Source organism: Aotus nancymaae, unplaced genomic scaffold (assembly GCF_030222135.1).
Source record: "Aotus nancymaae isolate 86718 unplaced genomic scaffold, 86718_ANA_hifiasm-v0.15.2.pri h1tg000010l, whole genome shotgun sequence".
In the NCBI taxonomy this organism is placed as follows: Eukaryota; Metazoa; Chordata; class Mammalia; order Primates; family Aotidae; genus Aotus; species Aotus nancymaae.
In genome coordinates, this window is record NW_026988421.1 from 53,520,243 (window position 1) to 53,542,536 (window position 22,294).

Genomic DNA, 22,294 nt, shown 5'->3' on the forward strand with positions numbered 1-22,294 from the left:
AGTGGTGGGAGAAGCTATAGGGAAAGGAGCAGGGTTTCTGAAAGGTCAGAAGGCTGTGCAAAGCTTCTGGGAATAGCTGAAGGCAGCTGTTGTCTTACCCTGAGGAGTAGGTACAAGGGAGTGTGGGGGAATTTATCTTAAACAGGCTTATTTACTTATGGTGTCCAGGAACTGGCCTTTGATCATCCTCACACCTGACTTCCCACTGACAGGGGGAACGTTAATGTTAATTACCCGCAGACTGTGTTTGCTCCAGGCTTTCAGCATTAGTCTGTACTGAATAAAAGCAAGAAGCTCCAGCTCTTCCAGGCTGCTGCCTCTCTGGCCACCAGAGCCCGGTAGATCCCCTCACTGCTCTTACACTGCATACCTGTGCCTGAGTACCCTTTTCATACATTGCTCGGCCAGGGTCTGTGGAACAGACCCAGCATTAAACTACAGACATTAATTTTCTCACAGCTCTGGAGGCTGGAAGCCTGAGATTAAGGTACCAAAAGAGTGGGATTCTGGTGAGGGCTCCCGACAGTATCTTCTCCATGTGTTCTTAGATATCTGTCTCTTCCTCTTCTTATAAAGCCTCCAGTTTTATTGGATTAGGACCCTACCTTTATAACCTCATTTAACCTTAATGACCAAATTAATCTCCAAATATTGTCACATTTGGGGTTGGGACTTCAATCTAGAAATCTGGAAAAGGACACAATTCAGAAGACACATTTATCTCCCAGGTTTTTTTATTTTACTTCCTGTAAAGCAGTGCCTGGCAGTGGTTGGCATTCAATGATAGGTAGTTAATCCTAGTATTATTATGGGACAAGGTACAACATAAATGTGTGTTTAAAATTTTGAAATAAGAAAAATAATATACTTTCCAAATTTATTTCTTCAAATTGGGCTGGTCACAGTGGCTCAGACCTGTAATCCCAGCACTTTGGAAGGTTGAGGTGGGTGGATCACTTGAGGTCAGAAGTTCAAGACCAGCCTGAGCAACATAGTGAAACCCTATCTCTACTAAAAATACAAAAAATTAACAAGGCATGGTGGTATGGGCTGTAATCCCACCTATTCGGGTGGCTGAAGCAGGAGAATTGCTTGAACCCAGGAAGCAGAGGTTGCAGTGAGCTGAGATCAGCTACTGCACTCCAGCCTGGGCAACAGAGCGAGACTCAGTCTCAAGAAAAAACAAATAAACAAACAAACAAAAAAACAAATCGAACTTTATTTTAGAGGACTCTTGCATTACAGAACATCTCAAAGTCAAAATTGTGTCAATATAATTTTATTTAAATGCTTTTAATACACAGCAATAGTTTGAAATGACCTAGAAAATAGACATGTTAATTGCTCAACAAATAGAATTATTTGAGATGAAATGTTACCCAAACTATGTTATTATAATTCAGGAGAGAAAGGTGAAATGAAAAGAGAAAATTTAGAATGAATTTTTTTTAAAGGCTATTAACCCTTTCACTAATATCATTTTTTTTTTCAATTTGTAGAGAGAGAAAAAGGGCAAGAGAAAGAGAGATCTTTTTTTAAAAAAATCAATATTTAATATAGATAGTCCCCCATCTTTGGTTTCCTGCAAAAAACAATTTTGAAACAAAAGGTTATGGGTCATGATATTATTAAAATCTGGAGGATGGTAAGGCTGTAGAGAGATATCAAAAGCCCATGCTCAGCATGCTCTTTAAAAAAAAGAACAATTAACTTTTTGACTCCACATATCAAAGGAAACATCAGGAGATAATATTTCCCTTGTGAAATTGGGAAAGAAAGTAAATTCTGGTCAGAGGGACAGTTGAAATATGAAAATTTTTGTTTGGACACATCAAATGTTGGCTGGATTGCAATTTTGTTGAGTCTCTTGGGATTTATTTTGAGATTAACCACCCGCCCCCCACAACAATAGTGTAACAATAATCTAGGGAAAACCATAGCCTGAACATGTAATAGCTCTTGAAAGAGGTTAAAAAATAACAAACAATACCCTTAACATCTTCTATGTGTAAGATTTATTTCTATAATTGGAAAAAAGCACTATCCTATTTCAACATATTTCCTCTAAATGGGAAACTGATTATATAAACAAACTTCAAGATTCAAGATGTTTTGTGTTGCCTACAGTAGAAATCTAAACTCCAGAATCTGATATCCTAAGTCTTCCTTATCTGGTCTTATCTCGCTTTCCCTTCCTATTCCCTAACCACATCCTATCAAGCTGAGCCACTCAGGAGTTACAATCTACTGTGTATTTTAAATAAAACAAACAAAATGTTTTGGAAAATTCCTCTCACTTCAATCCTTTTCATTAGATTATTTGACCTAATGAAGAAAGGGGGTAAGAAAAAGGAATCATATCAAGGGTCCAAGAATTAATTATATTCAACTCAATTCTCAACCTTGTTTAACTAACCATGTGTCTCTGGTAAGAACAAAGGGCTCTCTGCTCTTTTAGTTTCGTTAATCTGAGGAGAGAGGTTCTGCAATGGTTTTACAGCAAATATCTCCCAAAATTATGAAAGCTTATTTTGGAATGTCCTTCTCTTACACATCTATCCACCAATATTCAGCTTGTGTTTTACAGACACAGCAGGAATTAATCTTAATCTGTATTTCTCTCGTGACCCAACATATGCTGTATTGTTTTATAGTTATGTGTACATAAGACTTCGCTTTCCTAATATAAGTTCCTAGAAGAAAGATCCTGGGTCTTATATGTATCTTTTTATCTCTTTCCTCTTCCCACTGGTTCATTTTCTTTTCTTTCCAGTGGAATCACAGTGTCTTACTAAGTCTTCAGTTAATGCTTATTAAGCAAATGCTAAAATACTTGAATGCCTAAATTTATGAAGGAAGGAAGGAAGGACTGAGCAAATAAAGTGAGTAGAGACTACTGATATCTACAAGAATCTTTCATTTCAAGAGGTCTGGTATCAAGTAAGCTCTTTCAGCTGTGACCCTTGAATTATTACATGTTAGTATGAGCCAGTATAAATTTCAGAAACTTAGAAGATCCAAATTTGAATCCTGCCTCTTCCACGCACTCATCTTTAGAAATTCACAACCTCCTCTGAAACTTAATGTCCTCGTCTGTAAAATGGGGAAAATAATACCCACCTCATAGTGTGGTTATGAGGATTAAATAAGACAATGTATGCCATGAGACTGACACCTTAGGTGCTCAGTAAATGTACTTGCTGTTTGCCCTAGACTCAGCTTTGAAAATGTACTCACGGCTACATATTTGGTATCTATGCTTACAAAGGACTCTTAGAGGACACCAGTTTAGAAGACTGTTTCTTCATATAATTTATAATCACTTCTATTTTTAAACCATGATTCTCAAAACTAAGCCTGTATAAGGCCACACATAATGGCTCATGCCTGTAATCCCAGCACTTTGGGAGGCCAAGGTGGACAGATCATTTGAAGTCAGGAGTTCGAGACCAGCCTGGCCAATATGGTGAACCCCTGTCTCTACTAAAAATACAAAAATTAGCTGGGTGTAGGGGTGCACGCCTGTAATTCCAGGAACTCAGGAGGTTGAGGCAGGAGAACTGCTTGAACCTGGGAGGCAGAGGTTGCAGTGAGCTAAGATCACGTCACTGCACTCCAGCCTGGGCAACTGAGCAAGACTGTGTCTCAGAGAAAAAACAAAAAACAAAAACAACAACAACTAAAGCTAAACCTAGGTAAAACTCTTGAAATCAAAGATCCTTTCTTTGTACTGTTGAATACAAACATTATTGTGCCTGACTTCACAATCAATGTCGAGGCAATTAGTATCACATTGTCATGGTTTGCGTGGAGTATTTGCCCATCGTGACCTACAAGATGCTGCCCACTCAGGGCCCTGCCCCGCTCTTGTGCTCTATTGCTTGCCATTCCTCCAACTGTGTTCATATATCAGTGTTCTTCTTCCAGTCCTCAGGAAAAAAAAAAAAACTGCTATCTTAACTGAAGCCCTCAATATGTATTTCTCTCTTTAGAAATACCCCCTCTCCTACTTTTAACCTGATTATTTCCTCATAGTTCATATCAGTTATATGGAACTTCACAAAACTTTCCTTGTTCCTCAAGCCCAAATTAGCTCTCCCTGGTCACCTTTATGCCATAGATTTTCAAAATTTATAATTACATATGTGCATATGTATATGTGTGTGTATTTGATATCATTTAAGTGTTGACTCCAAGCAATTCTAAATAATGCAAGCACCAAAACTGTGTCTGTCTGCTCATAATTGCAGTCATCCCTTAGTATCCAGGGGGACTGGTTCTAGAAACCCTGTAGGAAGCAAGCACTATGAATGCCCAACTTCTCTATATAAAATAATGTCGTATTTGCGTATAACCTATGTACATCCTCCCTATACTTTAAATCATCTCTATGTTACTTATAACACCTGCTATAGTTGTAAATGTTATGTAGATAATTGTCATACTGTATTGTTTTTTATTTATATTATGTTTTATTGTCACATTGTTGTATTTTATTGTGTTTTTTTCCCAAATACTGTTGATCTGCAGTTGGTTGAGTCTGCAAATGTAGAGCCCGCATATATGGAGGGCTGACTGTATCCTGTATCCTCTCAGCTCCTTGCGGAGTATCTGGCATGTGATGAGCTCGCCACAAATGTTTAGCGATTCGATAAGCCTCTGGTTGATTTACAGTTCCTGCTTTCTTGACACTCTGTTTCTGGTTTGACTAAAAAATTCTTCATGAAATATCATCATAAATTGATTTTTATTAGAAGTTTTACAGAAGAAAACTAATTTCATATGTTCTGCTCCTATGAAAGATTTAATATTTTAGCATGACATCATAGCCACTCCTTATTATTTTGAGGTTTTGCAGTATTCTTGATCATGTGTTGTCAGTGCAATTCATTTTTAGATCAAAGAAGAGTGTGAACTTTAAAAAATTAATAAACCAGGCTTTATTTTAGTCTTTGTCTTGATGGCATTAGGAGTAAGGAGATGTGGAGTACCTTGTGTGAAGACTAATACCATGGAAAGTTCTGGTCAACTCACAAATCATTTATATCAGGTTTCTGGATAATTGTTTATAGACATACAACATGTTGGACTGATAAAAAGCGGATAAGTATATGATTCAATGACTAAGATATGTCCAAGTGAAAAAGTTTTACAGATGGACGATGCCCTATTACCAGTGAGCTATCTCCCTTGGAAACTCAGGTTTATTACAATCTCAATTACCTGTCAGAATAACAAAGCTGTCCAACAAGAATTCTTTAATGCCAAATTACTTTGCTCAGTTATTTTTTCTAAATAAAATCCTCCTAAAAATATTCTTTCTTTTTCATGAAGTTATGTTTTTTTGTTTTAATTCCATAGCTCTTAGCCTACCTACCAATTATCTCCTAAGTACACACAAGCAGGAGCACCATCTCAAATGATTTTTTCTTTATATATTTATTTGTTTATCTAAAAATTTATTTGTTTTGTTTTATTTGTTTATGAAATATATATATGTGTGTGTTTTGCTAAATGTTAGACACTGCTCCGAGCTCTTTGAAAGCTTCACTCATTGCTTTTGTCAGTTCATTTCATCTAAAAGTAAAATATTATTTACCATACAAAGTTGTCATTTCAACAAATTATAATGTTTTTTACAAAATGACCTGTCATGACATTTAGCAATTTAGCCCTGCAATGGATTTTATTTACTTCGACTCACCCATTAGTCTAGAATTAGGATTCCATTTTCCTTTCTAAAGATGACAATTATCGATGTTTTCTTATTGAAAAAAATAACATTCATTCATTTTTATAAACAAACAATATAAATAAGCCCATAGAAGAAAAATTAACCATATCACTACCCTGTTTAGTTTTTCTCTGTCTTCTGATTATATGCATATATCTGAAAATGGATAATATTTAAGTGAAGCAAAAATAGTATTCGAAATGTACTTCAACTGATTCCAGCTTTTATTTGTATTTCATTTCTCAGTATTTTCTCCTCTAAAAAAAACAGAGTGAATTTGTAGGAATACTAGAGCTGAGTTTCAAAATTTCATGTTAAATAAGATTTTGCATGTCATGGCATCAGTAAAATTTCTGGAGCACTTTATAATAGTGGGTTTATTTTCATGGAAATCAAAAAACTAGGTTATGATATTCTTTTGTAATTCCCTAAACCTATCTAACAGTGCAAGGGTTGTCTGTCCTCCTTACATATAGAATCACTTCTCTAATGGGCCTTAACATGTACAATTCTAGGCTACCCAGCAAGGGCTTTCTGTTAGTGTGAAAGAGGAATATGATGACCAATATAACAGCCTCAGTATTTCCTCTATCTTTCTGCAACTCCTCAAAGTGAACCCAATGCTTTTGCAGAACACAAAGGCTCTGAACACCTGGGAAGTCACCAGTGTGACCCCCGCCACCACCCATTAAGCTTCTTAACTAGCATGTCCCTCACCACCACCTCCCTTCCCAAAGCCCTTTGCGTGTGCTTGTCCCCTGGCAAGAGAGTCACAACTAAATGGCCAAGAGCTAATGACAATTCCCTCCTCAACATGGAAAATTGAATATAAATGAGAATGTTTTGAAAGGTGCCACGATCAGTTGATAGGTTTGTTTATTCAGTGATCTTAAGGACGACCACACAAATAATGACAGAAGAGACAAGGAGGAGCTTCAAACAGGTTGAGATGAAATCATTGCAATGAAATCATTCTTTGTATTTCCAAAGTCCTTGAAGATTGTCTACATTTAGGTTTTGTAAAGAGGAGATACTACTGAATGTGACTCTTAATTGTAACTGTCATTGTTTGTTGTTGCAATTTTAAAAAAATAAAGTCATATTCTCAAATTATGATATAAATTGATAGCAAAATTGTACCTCATATACCTCATTCAATCTAAAATTTTCCAAGCAAGCACAAGCTTTATTACAATTGAGGTTGTTCACAGTCACACTTCAGCAATATGTTTCGCTATTACTAAACTAGTTATAGTAACAAAGTATTAATCCATTTGAGGATCTACATACTATCTTTCTCATAGAATATTTCAGAAGAAGACAAAATCATGGCATCCTCCTAAATGAATTGTTCCAATTGAAATCCTAACTATCGCCATCATGATATTCTTTCAACCTGAAAAGCACATCTCTCTTTTCTGCACTCATAACCACCAGTACCTCAGAAATCATTTACCTCTGAAATGTTCCTTGTCAACAAGCCTATCTTACTGATTGTATCTTGATTTTGCAGGCTTTCCACACTCTTGGGCTTAATTTGTGTAAAATTACTTGGTTCTCTAAATGTTATTTTATACTGTTCTCATACGACTATATATATTTCCTATTTTGTATAAAACCACCACCACAGCATCTAGTACAATAAATGCTTATTTAATGAACAAATGAACTTATATTACTGCTGACTAAAAGAACTTCAGTACTCGCTGAGAAACTAAAAGGCATTATAATTATTATTTATGTAAGACTTTAGTTTATTTCATTCTAAATAAAGACAATAGTACTTATTTCTGTTCTGTAAAGGAGATTGGTTCTTTATGATGAAAGTTAAAATAGTCTAGAATTTTTACCCCTTTTCTTCCTTTTACATCCTGTTTTGGTTTTACAAGAATGTTTGCTTATGCAAGATTGTATTTGAGCCAGATACTCTTGTATGTAGTGTGGACTTTCCTACATTATGTTCTAAGCAAAATCATGCCAGTCCTCCTTGAGCTGGTCACTTGAGATTTACCTACACAATTTAAAGAAAGAAAGAAAGAAAGAAAGAAAGAAAGAAAGAAAGAAAGAAAGAAAGAAAGAAAGAAAAAAAAAAACACCACCACCAAAACTTTGATCCTTTCTCTACTAAAGAAAATCCTTGACCCTAAAAATTATGTAGTAATGTAGTCACTGAATACAAAAAATAACAAATAGGCTGATGGAGTAAGGGGAGGACTCAACACAGGATTACTAACCTCTTAATCCTGGGAAGAAGACTCCTTCTCCAGACCTCTAAGCTGTAGCTTCCCCATCTGCAAGCAGAAGCATGAAGGCACCACCAGGGCTGTTGTCAGGATTGAATGAGCTGATGCGTGCAATGCCAATGCCTGGCTCAATAAATGTGAGTGCTCACCAGATGCTAGGAATTGTATTTATGATCTATTATCAGTTGTGACCTTGGATTAATGATTTAGTGTTGCTGTGCATTAATGTCGTCACCCTAAAATGGTAATTAAAATGGGCAACTAATTTATAGGGTCATTGTAAGGATTATATGAGATAAGGGAAAGAAAGCAGGCTGTAGCATTGTCAGCACTCAATAATTGATAAGTGGTACCACCTCCATTATCATCATCATCATCATACCTTCATCATAATCGTCATCACTAGTATTAAGAGCTTGCCTGAGAATGACACTAGCCAATTTATGGGAGGCTATTTCAGGTAGATTAAAATATGTATGAGACAGGAAGCTCAATCTGGGAAATAAGAAAGCAAAGGAACACTACAGGAGCAACCCCACCTCCTCACCCAGGGCTACAGCAGTGCTGATCTTCATGTGCTTAAGGATGACTGATTTTTATTCTAATAAGTGCATAACATTAAGTCAGTTGTATATTATCTATGTCTTTGAGGTTCAGACAAACAAAAGATAAAATATAACCCATCTTCTTAAATAACTATGGGTAATAGGTTTATATTCAGAGAAAAGTAACAAAATTGGTGCTCACCCTGGCAATCCTTATATTCTTATGATTTCAACATGACTTTCCAAAAAAGTACATTTCATAAAGTGCCTACATTAAATTTTTTTTAAAAGAGAAGAAACTTTTTTTTTAACAAAACATTTTATATACCGAAGACCTGATTGTCCTAGTACCAAGACTTTATAGGAACTTCCAGAGTAGTGGGGAACATACACATGGGGAGAATAAACCTTGATATAAATGTGAATTTTCCACTGTTGGAAAAAACATTAAGCTATTCAGATTTGTCCTGATGCTGTATGCATAACGTCACTGCCATGAGAAGAAATGCATGAAATTCAAAAATAGGGCTACAGTTATACTGACTTATAAGAGCTGCCCATGCTAATTTGTACTTTGTTTTTCTTCCAGTCAAGTACAAGAAGTGAAAAATATATATATCAGTATCTTTAATTTTTAGTTCTAAATGTCTCAATTGAACATACTCATAAAGAAAGCATGGCCATTATTCAATGATTCAATTTCTTGGAGATCCCATTCTACATGCAGACATAATTATTACACTGGTCCGAAGTCCTCTGTGAAGTAAAAGAAGGAAGTGTGCCTTCTTCTTGGGAGTAAAGCACAGTACTAATTTATGGAGAAGACTCTTCTTCCTAAACCATGACTTGGATTACTTAAAACAAAGTCATTTGCTAATAAAATTCAGTGTGTGCTTCCTAAAATGATGCACATTTAAGTCACCCTTTTGCAGTGAGTTCAAGACTCAGGATCTGAAACACACGTTCCCACAAAGATACAGGAAGATAAGTACAAGCATACCTTGGTTTCAGACATCTCAATAAAGCAGATCACACAAAATTTTTGATTTCCCAGTCCATATAAAAGTTATGTTTACACTATACTGCAGTCTATTAAGTGTGCAACAGTCTTATACCTTAACAAAATGTGCATACCAGCCAGGCACGGTGGCTCACGCTTGTAATCCAGCACTTTGGGAGGCTGAGGCGGGCGGATCACGAGGTCAGGAGATTGAGACCATCCTGGCCAACATGGTGAAACCCCGTCTCTACTAAAATACAACAAATTAGCTGGGCATGGTAACGCGCTCTTGTAGTCCCAGCTACTCAGGAGGCTGAGTCAGGGAAATCACTTGAACCCAGGAGGCAAGAGGTTGCAGTGAGCCAAGATCGTGCCATTGCACTCCTGCCTGGCGACAGAGAGAGATTCCATCTCAAAACAAACAAAAAGTACATACCTTAATTTAAAAATGTTTTATTGCTAAAAATAAAAAAATGCTGACACAGAGACACAGAATGAACAAACACATTGGAAAAACTGTGTCAAGATTTACAACAAACCTTAAAAATTGCACTATCTGCAAAGCACAATAAAATGAGGTATGCCTGGAGTATAAAACCTCACATACGCTAAAAAGCTAAAGAGAGGTTTTAGGAAATTTGGACACCAAGTGTCAAGAGGGAGAGAAGTGGTTTATCTTCTGGGAGAATTTCCAGTGCCCAAGTTGGCCATATGGAAGTCACTGGGTCTCCTTCCAAATCCCTATATCTCATCCTCTCTGGGGTCCAAAAAGATTGGGGTGGGGAGTGGGGGAGGAAGAGTGTTCTTATTTCCAAACCTTCTCTCTGGTATTTTCATAAACATTTTTGATGGAATAAGTACATATTATCACATACTACAGAATTACATCACACAAAGTTCTCTCGCATTGCTCAAAACTTATAAATCAAGATCAAATTTCCTACAGTATGCATCTGTCAGGCCTACGTTTTCAATTTCACTGCTGAACTTTTCAAATGCAATTGAATGATCTAAACAGATTTCATTGAATTTTTTACAAGATTGGCTTGAATTTATGATCAATTTAGGATAGAATCCTGTTTTCTAACTTGTCTTTTCTGTTTTCAGCTGTGGGCCATCCAGACAATTTGTAATACACAGTGTTTAAAATGAGATATCATAAAGTTAAGAAAATTCGGAAGAGTTTTTAACATGGAGTCGAGGGACACTGTAATAATAAGAGAGGGAAGAGTAGAAAAACAGCATTTATCAGTCATTTGAGGGTATGTCAGAAATGTTTCAAGGCTCATGCAGATTGTCCCTTTTTCTTATCCTCCATGCCTGGCTGGCTCTCTCTCTTCTATAAGGCCTCAGCTCAAATGTCACATCCCAGCCAGGCCTCTCTGACCATCCAGTGGCCCCTTCTTCCTGCACACCCCCTCAGTCTGTCACCCAAATCACTGGGGCCTTCAGAGTTCTGATCACTCACTTGTTCGCTTGTTTCTTGTTACCTATTCATTCATCTGTTTATTAATTACTTATGTCTTTATTTTCTGAGCCCCTTGACTAAAATGTGAGGTTTTCGAGGGCAAAATTTTGCCTGTTTATTCACTTCCATATTCTCAGTACTTGAATAATGCCTGACACAATATAGTAGACATCCCTTACACTACTGTTGAAAGAAGAGTGAAAAGATTCTGTGCCTTCTCCAGAGAAACCTGCTCAAGGTTGCCTAATTTACCTGCCCACCCAGGAGTTTCCCTCCCTAGGTGGCCTTTGCACACCTCTCTCCAGATGCAGCTTTCACCCATTGTTCTGGCAACAGCTCAAATGCTGCAAAGTTCCCTGTTCCCGACCCCATATTCCGGAGCACTTCCTTTCTCCTCTGACTGTTAGAGTGTGGTGTGTAAGATTGAGAGCCTGGAGTCTTCACTCTTCTCTCTTAACTGACCACTAACTGGTCCTGAAAGAGATGACTTAATAGCTCTGTGACTCAGTTTCCTCATCTAAAAATGGAAGCAAACAGAGAAACAGGAAATAAACTACAGCTATCGTCAGGATCAAATGCAATCATCTTTGTGGAACCCTTGGAAGATTCTGGAACATAGGAAATGCTAAATATTCATAATGATTCTGATTCCAAGACATTTGAGCACTTCATCAAAATGCTATCTTTTAAAATGTCAAGCGTATTTGTTTTCTGTTTCTTTTGTCTGGTCTCGCAGTATTCAGCATACTACCATGCTTGTTTATCAAGCAATTCAAAAATACTTGTCTGATTGAGCTTAATAAAGTAAAAGGAAATGAGAGATAATAAAGCAAGGTGACCAAATAGGTGAGTTATTATTTACTAACTCACAAAGTATATTTTCCTTGGATTTTTCTGGTGAAGAAAACTCAGTGCTTAAAATTGTATACTTTGGCCAGTAAGTTCAACTTAGCTTTCTACTTATTCTCAAATAATGCATGCTTTAACAGGCTTCAAACTTGTCACAATCTTAGTAATTTTTTCTATCCCTAAGGAATATTTTATTGGCTGGAAAGCAGCTGAAACGCTGCCTTTTATTTGACTTTACCTAAATGGTAATTCACAGATCCATTGGATTGTTGCCCAGACGATAGAAAATACAATCAAGAAAAGCTTAAGCCAAGGGATATTCATTTTCATCTTATAGAAATGTAATTAAATATGCAGGTGAAACAGATAAATATTAGGTGAAAAAAGAGCAACCTCCATGAGTACACACTTTTTTAGCTTAACAGGGACGTGTTGTTGGCTCACCCTCTCTATTCTATAGGATTCCAACAAATTAAACCTCTCCAACTGGCGAGTTTGTAGTGTTGATGTAACGCTGCTTGTCCCTGGACGCCTGAGCTCAGCAATTCCAGTTCCATGTTTCCTTTCCAAAGGATAGCTAAAGAAACATTCTCTGGATAAGTGTCATATGTTTGCTATGTTTCAAAATATTTAGTTCACATTTCCCTCTATAACTCTGTTTATTGTTCCATGATTTCTATGGCTTGGACTCGTTTGGGTCCAAGTGTAAATTTAAATTAAAAGAACAATACTCCAAGTAGCCCAAAGTAGTCCAATGTAGAAACAATGCTTTCAATTGAGAGAAAGGGCAATTCTTTTACAAGTCTATTTTTTAAAAATGAACCATAATATACACAACTCTATAACTTTAGGGTCCTGATAACATATCATGAACATTCCTCGAGGTTATGGTTAAGATCTAGCTCATTATTTTTAATATCAGTAAAATAGCCTATGGTATGAATATTTCACAATTGTTAACATTTCCTTTGATGGATAATCAGGATGTTTTAAGCTTTACTTTCCACGAACGATAAAGATATTAATATTTTTGCTCATGTCTTCACATATGGGTACCATTGGTTCTATAGGGTAGATTCCAAAATATAAGACTATAAGACCAATGGAACAAAGGCTTATCTTTATATCTGTATAAACTAATACATATTAATATTAGTATTAATTAGAGGCAACGTTTTCTTCCATGAACTGTCAAGAAATACAAAGCCTTTTGTAGTTTAATATGTAAATCTATACAGATATAGACTAATACATATTAATATTTTTCTATATAGAGGTATGGATATTGCCATAATGTTTACTTCATCTCTCTTTGATTCCATCAGCCTAGATTTTCTGTTGGAAATATTTTCTTAACACTCAAAAACAAAAATTATATCTTGCTTTACTCAGAAAACTTCACCTAGAAATGGCATCTTCCCCAAATTAAACCCTTTTTCATTGTTACCATATTATTTCAAGGATAATTTCCTACATTTTTTAGCAGTCCATCTTCTGATTTTTTTCTCAGATTTATGACAGAATAGTGTGTTGGTTTTGTCCACCATATGAATGAACATATTTGTATACTCAGTTTTATTTGATAATATCAGTAGAATAAAGCATTATTAATCATATTCCTATTTAGACCAGTTACAAAGACTCATTTATTGCTGAAATTTCATACTAAGTCAAATCAATCAACTTTTTTCTTTGCTTATTTTCAAATATGGGTATAGCTAGGCCAGCAAGATTTTCCTTGAATTAGTGTTATAATGCCCAATATATAAAATGGGTCTGTTCTTCTGAAATAAAGATGAGAATTTTTTTTTTCTACTTTTTTGCATGGAACCAATGGTTTATTGGCTAGTCACTCAAGTAAATTAGTCTGATTTATGCAAACATAAGATGTGTCTAGTTGATACAAGAATATTTTTGATAAGAAGGAAATAAAGAAAAACCTTTGGATCTAGAAATGACCGTTGCTTTTTTATTCATCGCCAATCAACACATACTAGTTTATATAATTCTCTAATAGCCTATGAGGTATGTGTTTACAGGTAAGAAATTGAGCCTGAGATACTAAGTAGCTTGCTCAAGGTCTGAAAGCAAATAGGAAAACCCAGATTTTACCTCATTATCTGTCTAATTTTGAGGTGCATACTCTAAACACTAGTATATCCCCAGTTCCCTGTAGAACCTGACTCATTGACCATCACTCATTTTTTGTCCCAACCATTTTTCCTCTCCTGGTTTTAAGTGATGTCAGTCTGAATCAGCAGTAAACAAAGATGTAGACATGAAGGTAAAGTTCGATTGGCTACAGTATTTATACACAATGGGGGTGTTAGACTTAGAGTTAAGGCCTCTGGTCTACTCTTGGAGGGGGAGAGCAGGCCCCTCTTCCAAGGTTGAATGTCTCCCAGAATCTCTGGTGGTTGGTGGCAGGACTTTCCATGGAACAGTTTTCAGCCTCAGACTTCATCTTACTATGACCAAAGATATTTCCACTCAGGTTTATTAAAGCTACTCAAAGTTAAATCAATGTTATATGACCTGCTGAGTGAACAAACACTTTTCTCCCCTTTTGTTTCTTTAACGCCAAGGATTATTTGAGAAGCTAACACCATTTTTCTTCGAGATTTCCAAAAGGCACACTGGAAAGTACCTCAAATGTCTCATGCTTAATAAACTCTTCATGGGGGTGGGGAGGGTGGAGGCAGGGGTAGTCACATTTCCAGCTTGGTTGTATTAAATTAGGATTGTTCTTGAATAATTTGAGCATTGGTAATTCTAGAAATTTTTCAGCAGTAGAAAATGTAAGCAAAATTTACATCATCTTCAGAGGCAACATGTTTTTTTCCATGAACTGTCAAGAAATACAAAGCCTTTTGTAGTTTAATATGTAAAACTGTAGGGGGGCTGTTTTATTTTTCTGAATACAATGACTATAATGCCATTGTGTACGTAATTTGTAAATTGCCTAATACCATTTTATCCTTTCTCATAGCATGGGATATTTTAAACGTATTGATATATATGAAAACACATCCATTTTAAAAATTAATATAGAAAGAGGTCTAGCTTAGAGAAGTTCCTCTGGGGGTTGGGGGAGGCTCTTCGTCAATGGTAAGAGAATCTTTTTCTCAATTATTTTATTGCCATTCAAACCTTTCGGGGAGGAAATAAGCACCACACATGACGTGTAGTTCTTGCACACAGAGGTTAAGACTGAACCACTACCTGCTGGTCCCTTCACCAGCGTTACAACGCGTTCCTGGCAAGATAGGCAGGCCATTAACCAAGCTCCAAAGCCACCAAACTCAGACACCTGAAGCTGGCGCTGTGCCAGAGAGCGCGCGACCCCTGCGGCTGCAGGGAAGGGAAGCGGCTGAAACCACAGAGCTAGACGAGAGGCTTCTAGTCTTAGGAGGGTGACCCCGTGCGCTCAGCTCTTGCAAAGGTCGCTATGCCCAGCGTAGGACATTCCCGCACGTGCACGCACGTAGAGTAACCCGCGCACACTCACACACCCTTGCCCCATGACTCATTCAGTAAAACGTACCAACGCTTCCTCTCTTTATTCATCTTGCGAGTTTCCAAACCTCAGACTGCGTGACTCTTGCCTGGGCTCACGGATCGAGCCTTCCCAGTGTTGCACTGGGACCCTAAGTTAGCCCTGGCGTGCCCAAGAGACGTGCAAGCATCTCGCGCCTTCCAAGCTCCCAGCGAGGACAAACCGGGTCCAAATTCGAGTAGAATCGGCGGGTTTCGGGAAGATGGGCTCTAGGGCTGCCCGCGAGTGCAGTGAGAGACAATACCCTAGGGCCCCGTGCGCCCTCGCTTTCCCGGGGCACTCTCACCATTTGTAGCCTCTGCCGCGCTTGAACTTGAGAGTGAGCGCAGTCTCCAGGAAGAGCAAGAGGTTGAGCAGCGCGAGCAGCCAGTACCGCGGCTCCTTCTTCACCTCGGTCACTCGCCAGACCCCGACCAGCGAGTGCAGCAGGAACAGCAGCCGGGTGGCCAGGGCGTTGAAGAAGACCAGTCCCTCCATGCTGGCCAGCGCACTGTGCCTGCGGCCCCTTGCCTACGCCCCCAGGACCCCGCCGGGCGCGCCCGGAGCCCACCGGTGGGCAGGAAGGTGACAAGCACTGAGACCTGCTGCTGCTGTGTCCCTTCTCACCCTCAGCGCCCGACGCCGGTAGAACTGGTGAGCGCGTCTCGCCCCTCCCCCAAACTTCCTGAAAACTCTTCAACGAGGGGCGAATCCAACCCAGCTTTTCCAGACTGTTGGGCTTTCCAGGGAGTCTGGGGCTGCGCTGCCCTCGCTCCTGGGCGTTATTCTCCAGCGCGGCCCATCCCCCTTCCAATCTCGGGGCCAGTCTCCATCCCTGTCCTCTACCCCGCCCCCGGGCCTCCAGGAGGTCCCCAAGAACTTCCCCATCGCGAGGGGGTGGAAAGAGGAGGGAGGTGGACTCAAGGTCAAGGTGCCGCACAGCCAGAAAGGAGGAGGAGGAGCACATCTCTGGCAGCTCCTCCTTACTTTCCACCGAAGTACTTTCATTCACTCACACGTTTCACGCTGTCACAGTGACACGAAGCCGGGACGCAGTGGAGCCAAAGAATCCAAGCAGTTTTAGAAACCCAGTTACTGCCCAGTGTGAAGAATTGAAACTTCCCAGGATGAGAGGCAGTCAGATCCACTGGGCTTTCTGCGAGCTTAGCGCACATCTCTGGACCAGTTGGTAGCCCTGGTCACTTTCACTCCTTGAAGATTCCTTATTGTGCCAGCCCCCACCGCATCCTATCCCGGATTTTTTTTTTTCCTGAAAAAATACTGGGGTAGCAAGATAAGATGGCAGAGGGGAAGTGAAGGAGGAGACGGATGATAAAGTCATCTTCTAATACGATTAGACAGTAAAATGCATCCAGTCTCAATTGCAAGGATCTGCGCTCTTGAGATCGATGACTACGAATTAAACTCGCCTCCTTCCAGCATCCAACACAAGAAACGAAGTCAGGGTTTCCAAAACACCTTCATGATTTTTGTGTTCTTGTTTGGTGTCCCACCGCCTGTACTACTGTTTAGTTAACATTTCTCTTTAAATGTACTCAAATTTTTACTCAAAGAAATTTATTTTAAAAAATAAACTTTGTATCATTTGTAAATGGAAAGCCTGTAGAGTTCCCTATAGTTGGAAGGTAATTAAAAAATAGCTAAAATAAAATGAACTAAGTTATTGAAATCTCTGTAGATATTAATTAGTGCCTTCCGAAGTTCTGTGCCTCAAACTCCCTCTTTGTTATAAAGGAAGATATAGAATTAATAGTCATATTACTATCATACCAAGAAAGAATGCTCCCTTTACCACATAGTAACAATGAAAGAAATGTGCAAAGGGAATATCTTTCCTGGTTAGGTTTAGTCAAGTTAGAATCATCTCATACTTCCCTTAAAATCAAGTTGAAAAATTGCGAGTTATATGATTAATGTCTCCATTAGCTGAGAAATATCTAACTTCTCAGAAGAAGCTTAGAAGTTATTTCCGATAGTGAAATCTGAGAGAATTTTTGTTTTCTCCTGTGGGTCAGCATTCTCCCACATCTTACAGGAAGGCCAGCAATGATTTCCTGGTGCTGTTTAGTTTCTAGTGTCCTTCAATGTTGGCTGATGACACAGTGACCACACACCATTCAATGAAGCGGAAGAGCATAGTGGCAGAGGAACGGCGTGCAAGGAAGCAGTGTGCTGTCGGGGTGAGAGCCCCGCACCCACCAACCGGCTGACTTAGACTGCTCACTAAGTCACTTAGTAGTATTGTGCCTTTTTTCCTTCTGTAAATTTGATACTAAACCTATCTACTCACAGGGTCATTGTGGGGATCAGATGAGTTCATCCATGTGAAGTGCCGGGTGAGTGATAAATGCCTGGTAGTCATCAGTGATTATTGGGAGGACCAAGAAAGTTACTCCAGGGGAGCTTCTCTTCAATGATTTGAGCAAGTAGTAACAGGAATGGATTGGAGGAACATGACATTCCTGTCAAAAAACCCCAGATGAGCATCACTAGAAACATCTGGAACTGAACAAATTGAGTTCATTACTTTTTTAGGGAGAGGGTGCACTCCATGGGGAACTGCAGGGCACCTCAGTAAGAAGATGTTGGAAAAGTTAAAAAGCATTACAGATAACTTATTAGACATGATTTGGGCTTGACTTAGGTGATTTGGGGGCTTACAAAAGTGGGCTCTACTCTTGATTGAATGCTATTAGGAAGTGGGGTTAATTTTATGTTGGGTATGTTGATAAATCTAATATAGAAAGGAATGTTTGGTGATGTTTGTAGTTTGCACTATATTCATGGTCAGAAGTAATTTTGGAGCTGTCCTGTTTTATCCACTATGATCTCAGAGTGGCCTTACCTGATGTTTTGTAAAACTTGTATGTTCAAGAGGAGGATACCAATGCCTGGCTGATGATGCCAGACCACTTGCTTGCGGTCAGGAGTTGTTTCTCTCTCTCTCTCTCTCTGAAATGGAGTCCCACTCTGTTGCCTCGACTGGAGTGCAGTGGTGCGATCTCTGCTCACTGCAGCCTCTGCCTCCCAGGTTCAAGCGATTTTATGCCTCTGGCTCCCGAGATTACAAGAGTGCGCCATCATGCCCAGCTAATTTTTATATTTTTAGTAGAGATGGGGCTTCACCAGGCTGGTCTTGAGCTCCCGACCCCAAGTGTCCACCTCTCCTCCCAAAGTGCTGGTTATAGGTGAGAGCCACTGTGCCAACTGCTTCTCTCTTTCTCAAGCCTACTAGGAAGGGCTCTCTAGGAGAGCTTTAAAAAAGGGAAGGCAGTCAGCCTGACCTCTTCCAATCATTTGTTGTTCCCTATTTTGAAGGTCTAGAAACAGATTAGGTTCTGTTGTCTCTAGAACTGAAAAACAAAATTGTCATTAAAGAGAATTAAAGGTTGTTTCTTACTGGAAGTTTCAGAAATATCTTTAAATTGTCAGACAAATAGCCCAATAATCTTTAAACAAGAAGTAAAAATAAGCAATTTTTTATTTACTAGAAATGCAGAAAGCAAGAGAAAATGTGGCACATATACACCATGGAATACTATGCAGCCATAAAAAAGGATGAGTTCATGTCCTTTGCAGGGACATGGATGAATCTGGAAACCATCATTCTCAGCAAACTGACACAAGAACAGAAAACCAAACACTACATGTTCTCACTCATAAGTGTGTGTTTAACAATGAGAACACATGGACACAGGGAGGGAAAATAAGCAAGTTTAAAAATCGACTCTTCTTGAAACAAAGCAATCTCAGTTGCATGCACCCAGGTCTTGTGGTACAGGCTGGGTTTGCACTAAAATGTATCCAGCTGGTTCCACTATTCAGGAAGCAGCTATCAACAGGTCTTCCTTCCCTTCTGAATGCAAACTGAACATAGTTGTTCAGGATTTTCTTTCAATTTGAGTGATTCTGGCTGCAAGGAAGAGACTTTCTCAATTTGCTCACATAAAAGGAGTAGTTATTAGAAGGGAATGTGAAGTTTAAAAGTGGCGATGGAACTCCTTGGAATGAAGAATAGGAGGTGTATGAAGACAGAGCCTCGGGAACTGGGAGCTGGAGGAAGCTGTGGACTTGCGTGGCAACAAGGATCTCAAGGGTGCAGTTTCCAGACCTTTGCACAGCAACTCTATGACACTGTTGTCTTCCAGCCAGATTTCTACACACTGAATTCAAATTGCTGAGATAAGGAGTTGAACTGACGTCCTTCAACTCTAGGTACCAGGGTCAACACTATGGACCACAGAGCAGGTTACTGACTGAAATCCATTCATCGGATTTCCCGATGCAAATACCAGTTTAGTGTGTTGTTCATCCTTCAACATAAGATTCTGGGCAGCAGAGTTTAAGTAGGGGAGAAATGGGCATGGCAGGTACATTGGTACGTGGAGTATCGCAGCTGTGAAATAACATGACCACATCCTATACCTACGATGCCAAAGTTGCCCCCCCAATATTATTTAAACATTGTGCATGCAATTATGCACCCACCAACAGGGATGCAATACAAAGTCACATCTGCATCTGGAGGCCGCCAAAGCTGCAGATTGGTCACAGAAGCTACAGTCTCCTGGCAATCTTTATTCCTCCCTTGGCTCCATTTAATCCTACTCAGATATTGCTTGTATACATAAACGTGTGTGTGTGGGGGGGGTGGATGTAATACAATGCATGAAAAAAAACATACACTATGGGAAGATATATCTATTCCCCAGAGGAATCACTCACAATTAACATTTTCAATTTTTTTTTCTGATGGTTACAATTATAATTTTAACATTACACTTTATATTCCTCTATTTCTTGATTTACCAATTTACAGACCTTGATTTTTCAGTTTGAAATTGGGTGAATCCACTACTCCTACAATACCTTCTTCCTTCCTCATTCCACCTCTACTACCCAAATTTGTGAAAATTGTCTGTAACATTCTTTTCTCCAGCTATAATTAAACCTGCATACTGTGCCTTGTCAATTGGTTTACTCTAAAAATTGAAAATCAACAAACGATATTTAAAATATATAATTATTGACCAGGTGCAGTGGCTCAGGCCTGTAATCCCAGCACTTTGGAAGGCCGAGGCAGACAGATCATGAGGTCGAGAGATCAAGACCATCCTGACCAACATAGTGAAACCCCATCTCTACTAAAAATACAAAAATTAGCTGGGCATGGTGGTGCGTGCCTGTAGTCTCAGCTACTCGGGAGACTGAGACAGGAGAATTGCTTGAACCCGGGAAGCGGAGGTTGCGGTGAGCCACGATTGTGCCACTGCACTCCAGCCTGGCAACAGAGTGAGATTCCGTCTCAAAAAAAAAAAAAAAATATATATATATATATATATATACACACACACACATATATATAATTATTGCTCAATATATTTTCAAATGTAATGTGTTTCTCCCCTGAAGTTTGAAGACATTTCTCCATTATTTTCTAGAATGCAATGTTACTGATAAGAAGTCTATTTTATGTCTCATTGTCTTCTTTGTGTAGATAAGTATTTTTTTAATCTCCAGAAATTTGTAGAATTTTTTTACCATGGAGTGTTTATCATTTGACTGCATCTGGATATTGTTCGTTTCTTTCATATACCCCACTCAACACAGTAGTCTTGTGTCTTTAGGTGGAGAGTCAAATCTTCTTTGATTACATCTTTGATAACTTTTTCTCCTTTATTGTTTATGTTTTCTCCTTTTTCTCTCCTGTTTTCTCCTCACATTTTTCATCTTTGTCTTTTTCATCTATGTTCTGGTAGTTTCTTACCTTTACCTTCCATATGTCTAAGTTAGTCTTCAGATTATTTCATTTTATTGTTGACCTCTGTAAGTGGTTTTTTGTTGGTGGTGGTCAACTTATTTTGTAATAAGCCTTATTTATTAATGGATAATTTTTTTACAGCAGTTTATTCTTGTCTGGTGGATGCAATGTCTTTTTGTCTTCCTGAATTATTTCTGTTTTCACTTGGTTGGTTGCTCAGTCCCATCCTTTACTTCCAGGGTTTTATAACATGACAGATCTCAAATACTCTGATGATCTTTTGTTGTTCATTTATATTTACAAACCAAGGACTGGGTTGGTTACAAGACATATTTGAAATAGGTGTTATGAGTGGCCATTTGTCTATTAAGTGGAAGAGCTGGCTGTGGCTCTGGATACTTGGGCAAGAAACACTTGTCAGGTCAGCTTCCCTAAGGGGTGCAATGAGGAGGAGCAGGCAGGAGTGTCAAGGCAAGGAAGGTTCCTCTGAGAACTGGTTCTTAGTGCATCTCGTTCAATCCTTGGTAGAGCTGCCTTGACTTCTCTCTTCTACCCCATCTGCCAGTTCTGGCTGCTGTGAAGACCCATATCTACCTGTAACAATGCTCTAATTCTACCCATACCCTTACAAGAAGCCTCACAGCCAACCCAATAACTTTTCTTTAAATAACACATCTCAGGTTTTAGCTTGAGGGCAAATATCACTGGTGACAGCCTCTAAGTAAAGAAGCAGAAGTGATTTTCAGACATTTCAATTGTTTTCAATAGAGGTGTTAAGCAAACACCTCCAGCATTACTGTTCTTTGTACTTGCTGGTTGTCACTTCAGCTTCTTAGGCGGCACTCACAGAAGGAACTGTACCCACCTTGGCTATCTCACGCTGTTTTCCTCTGCTCTGGCTTTTCCCTTGACCCAGTCCTGTCTGTATTCGGTCTTCCTGGATTTCCTCCGAATTCCTGGTTCACCCCCTCATGCTTTCTAATACTGCTTTTATTGTATCTTTTGGGGTTTTCAAAATCTTTTCTGCCATTTCAAAGGCAAAATCTTCATTCTCAGTTCACAGACTTGAAAGAGAAAATTCACAGATTGCTTTACTGTTCTGAAATGTGTGTATTAATCAAGAAATGGAATTACAATT

At 38.8% G+C, this 22,294-nt stretch overlaps 1 protein-coding gene across 1 annotated transcript in view; it reads right to left on the minus strand.

The window, feature by feature from the left end:
* Window positions 1–16,197, minus strand: part of TMEM26 (transmembrane protein 26) — a 42,899-nt gene extending 26,702 nt beyond the window's left edge. Inside the window, exon 1 of the mRNA XM_012445790.3 lies at window positions 15,682–16,197. Within this exon, the coding sequence (XP_012301213.2) occupies window positions 15,682–15,872 (191 nt within the window). The 5' untranslated portion in view covers window positions 15,873–16,197. The remainder of the gene's footprint in view (window positions 1–15,681) is intronic.
* Window positions 16,198–22,294: the final 6,097 nt, after the last annotated feature.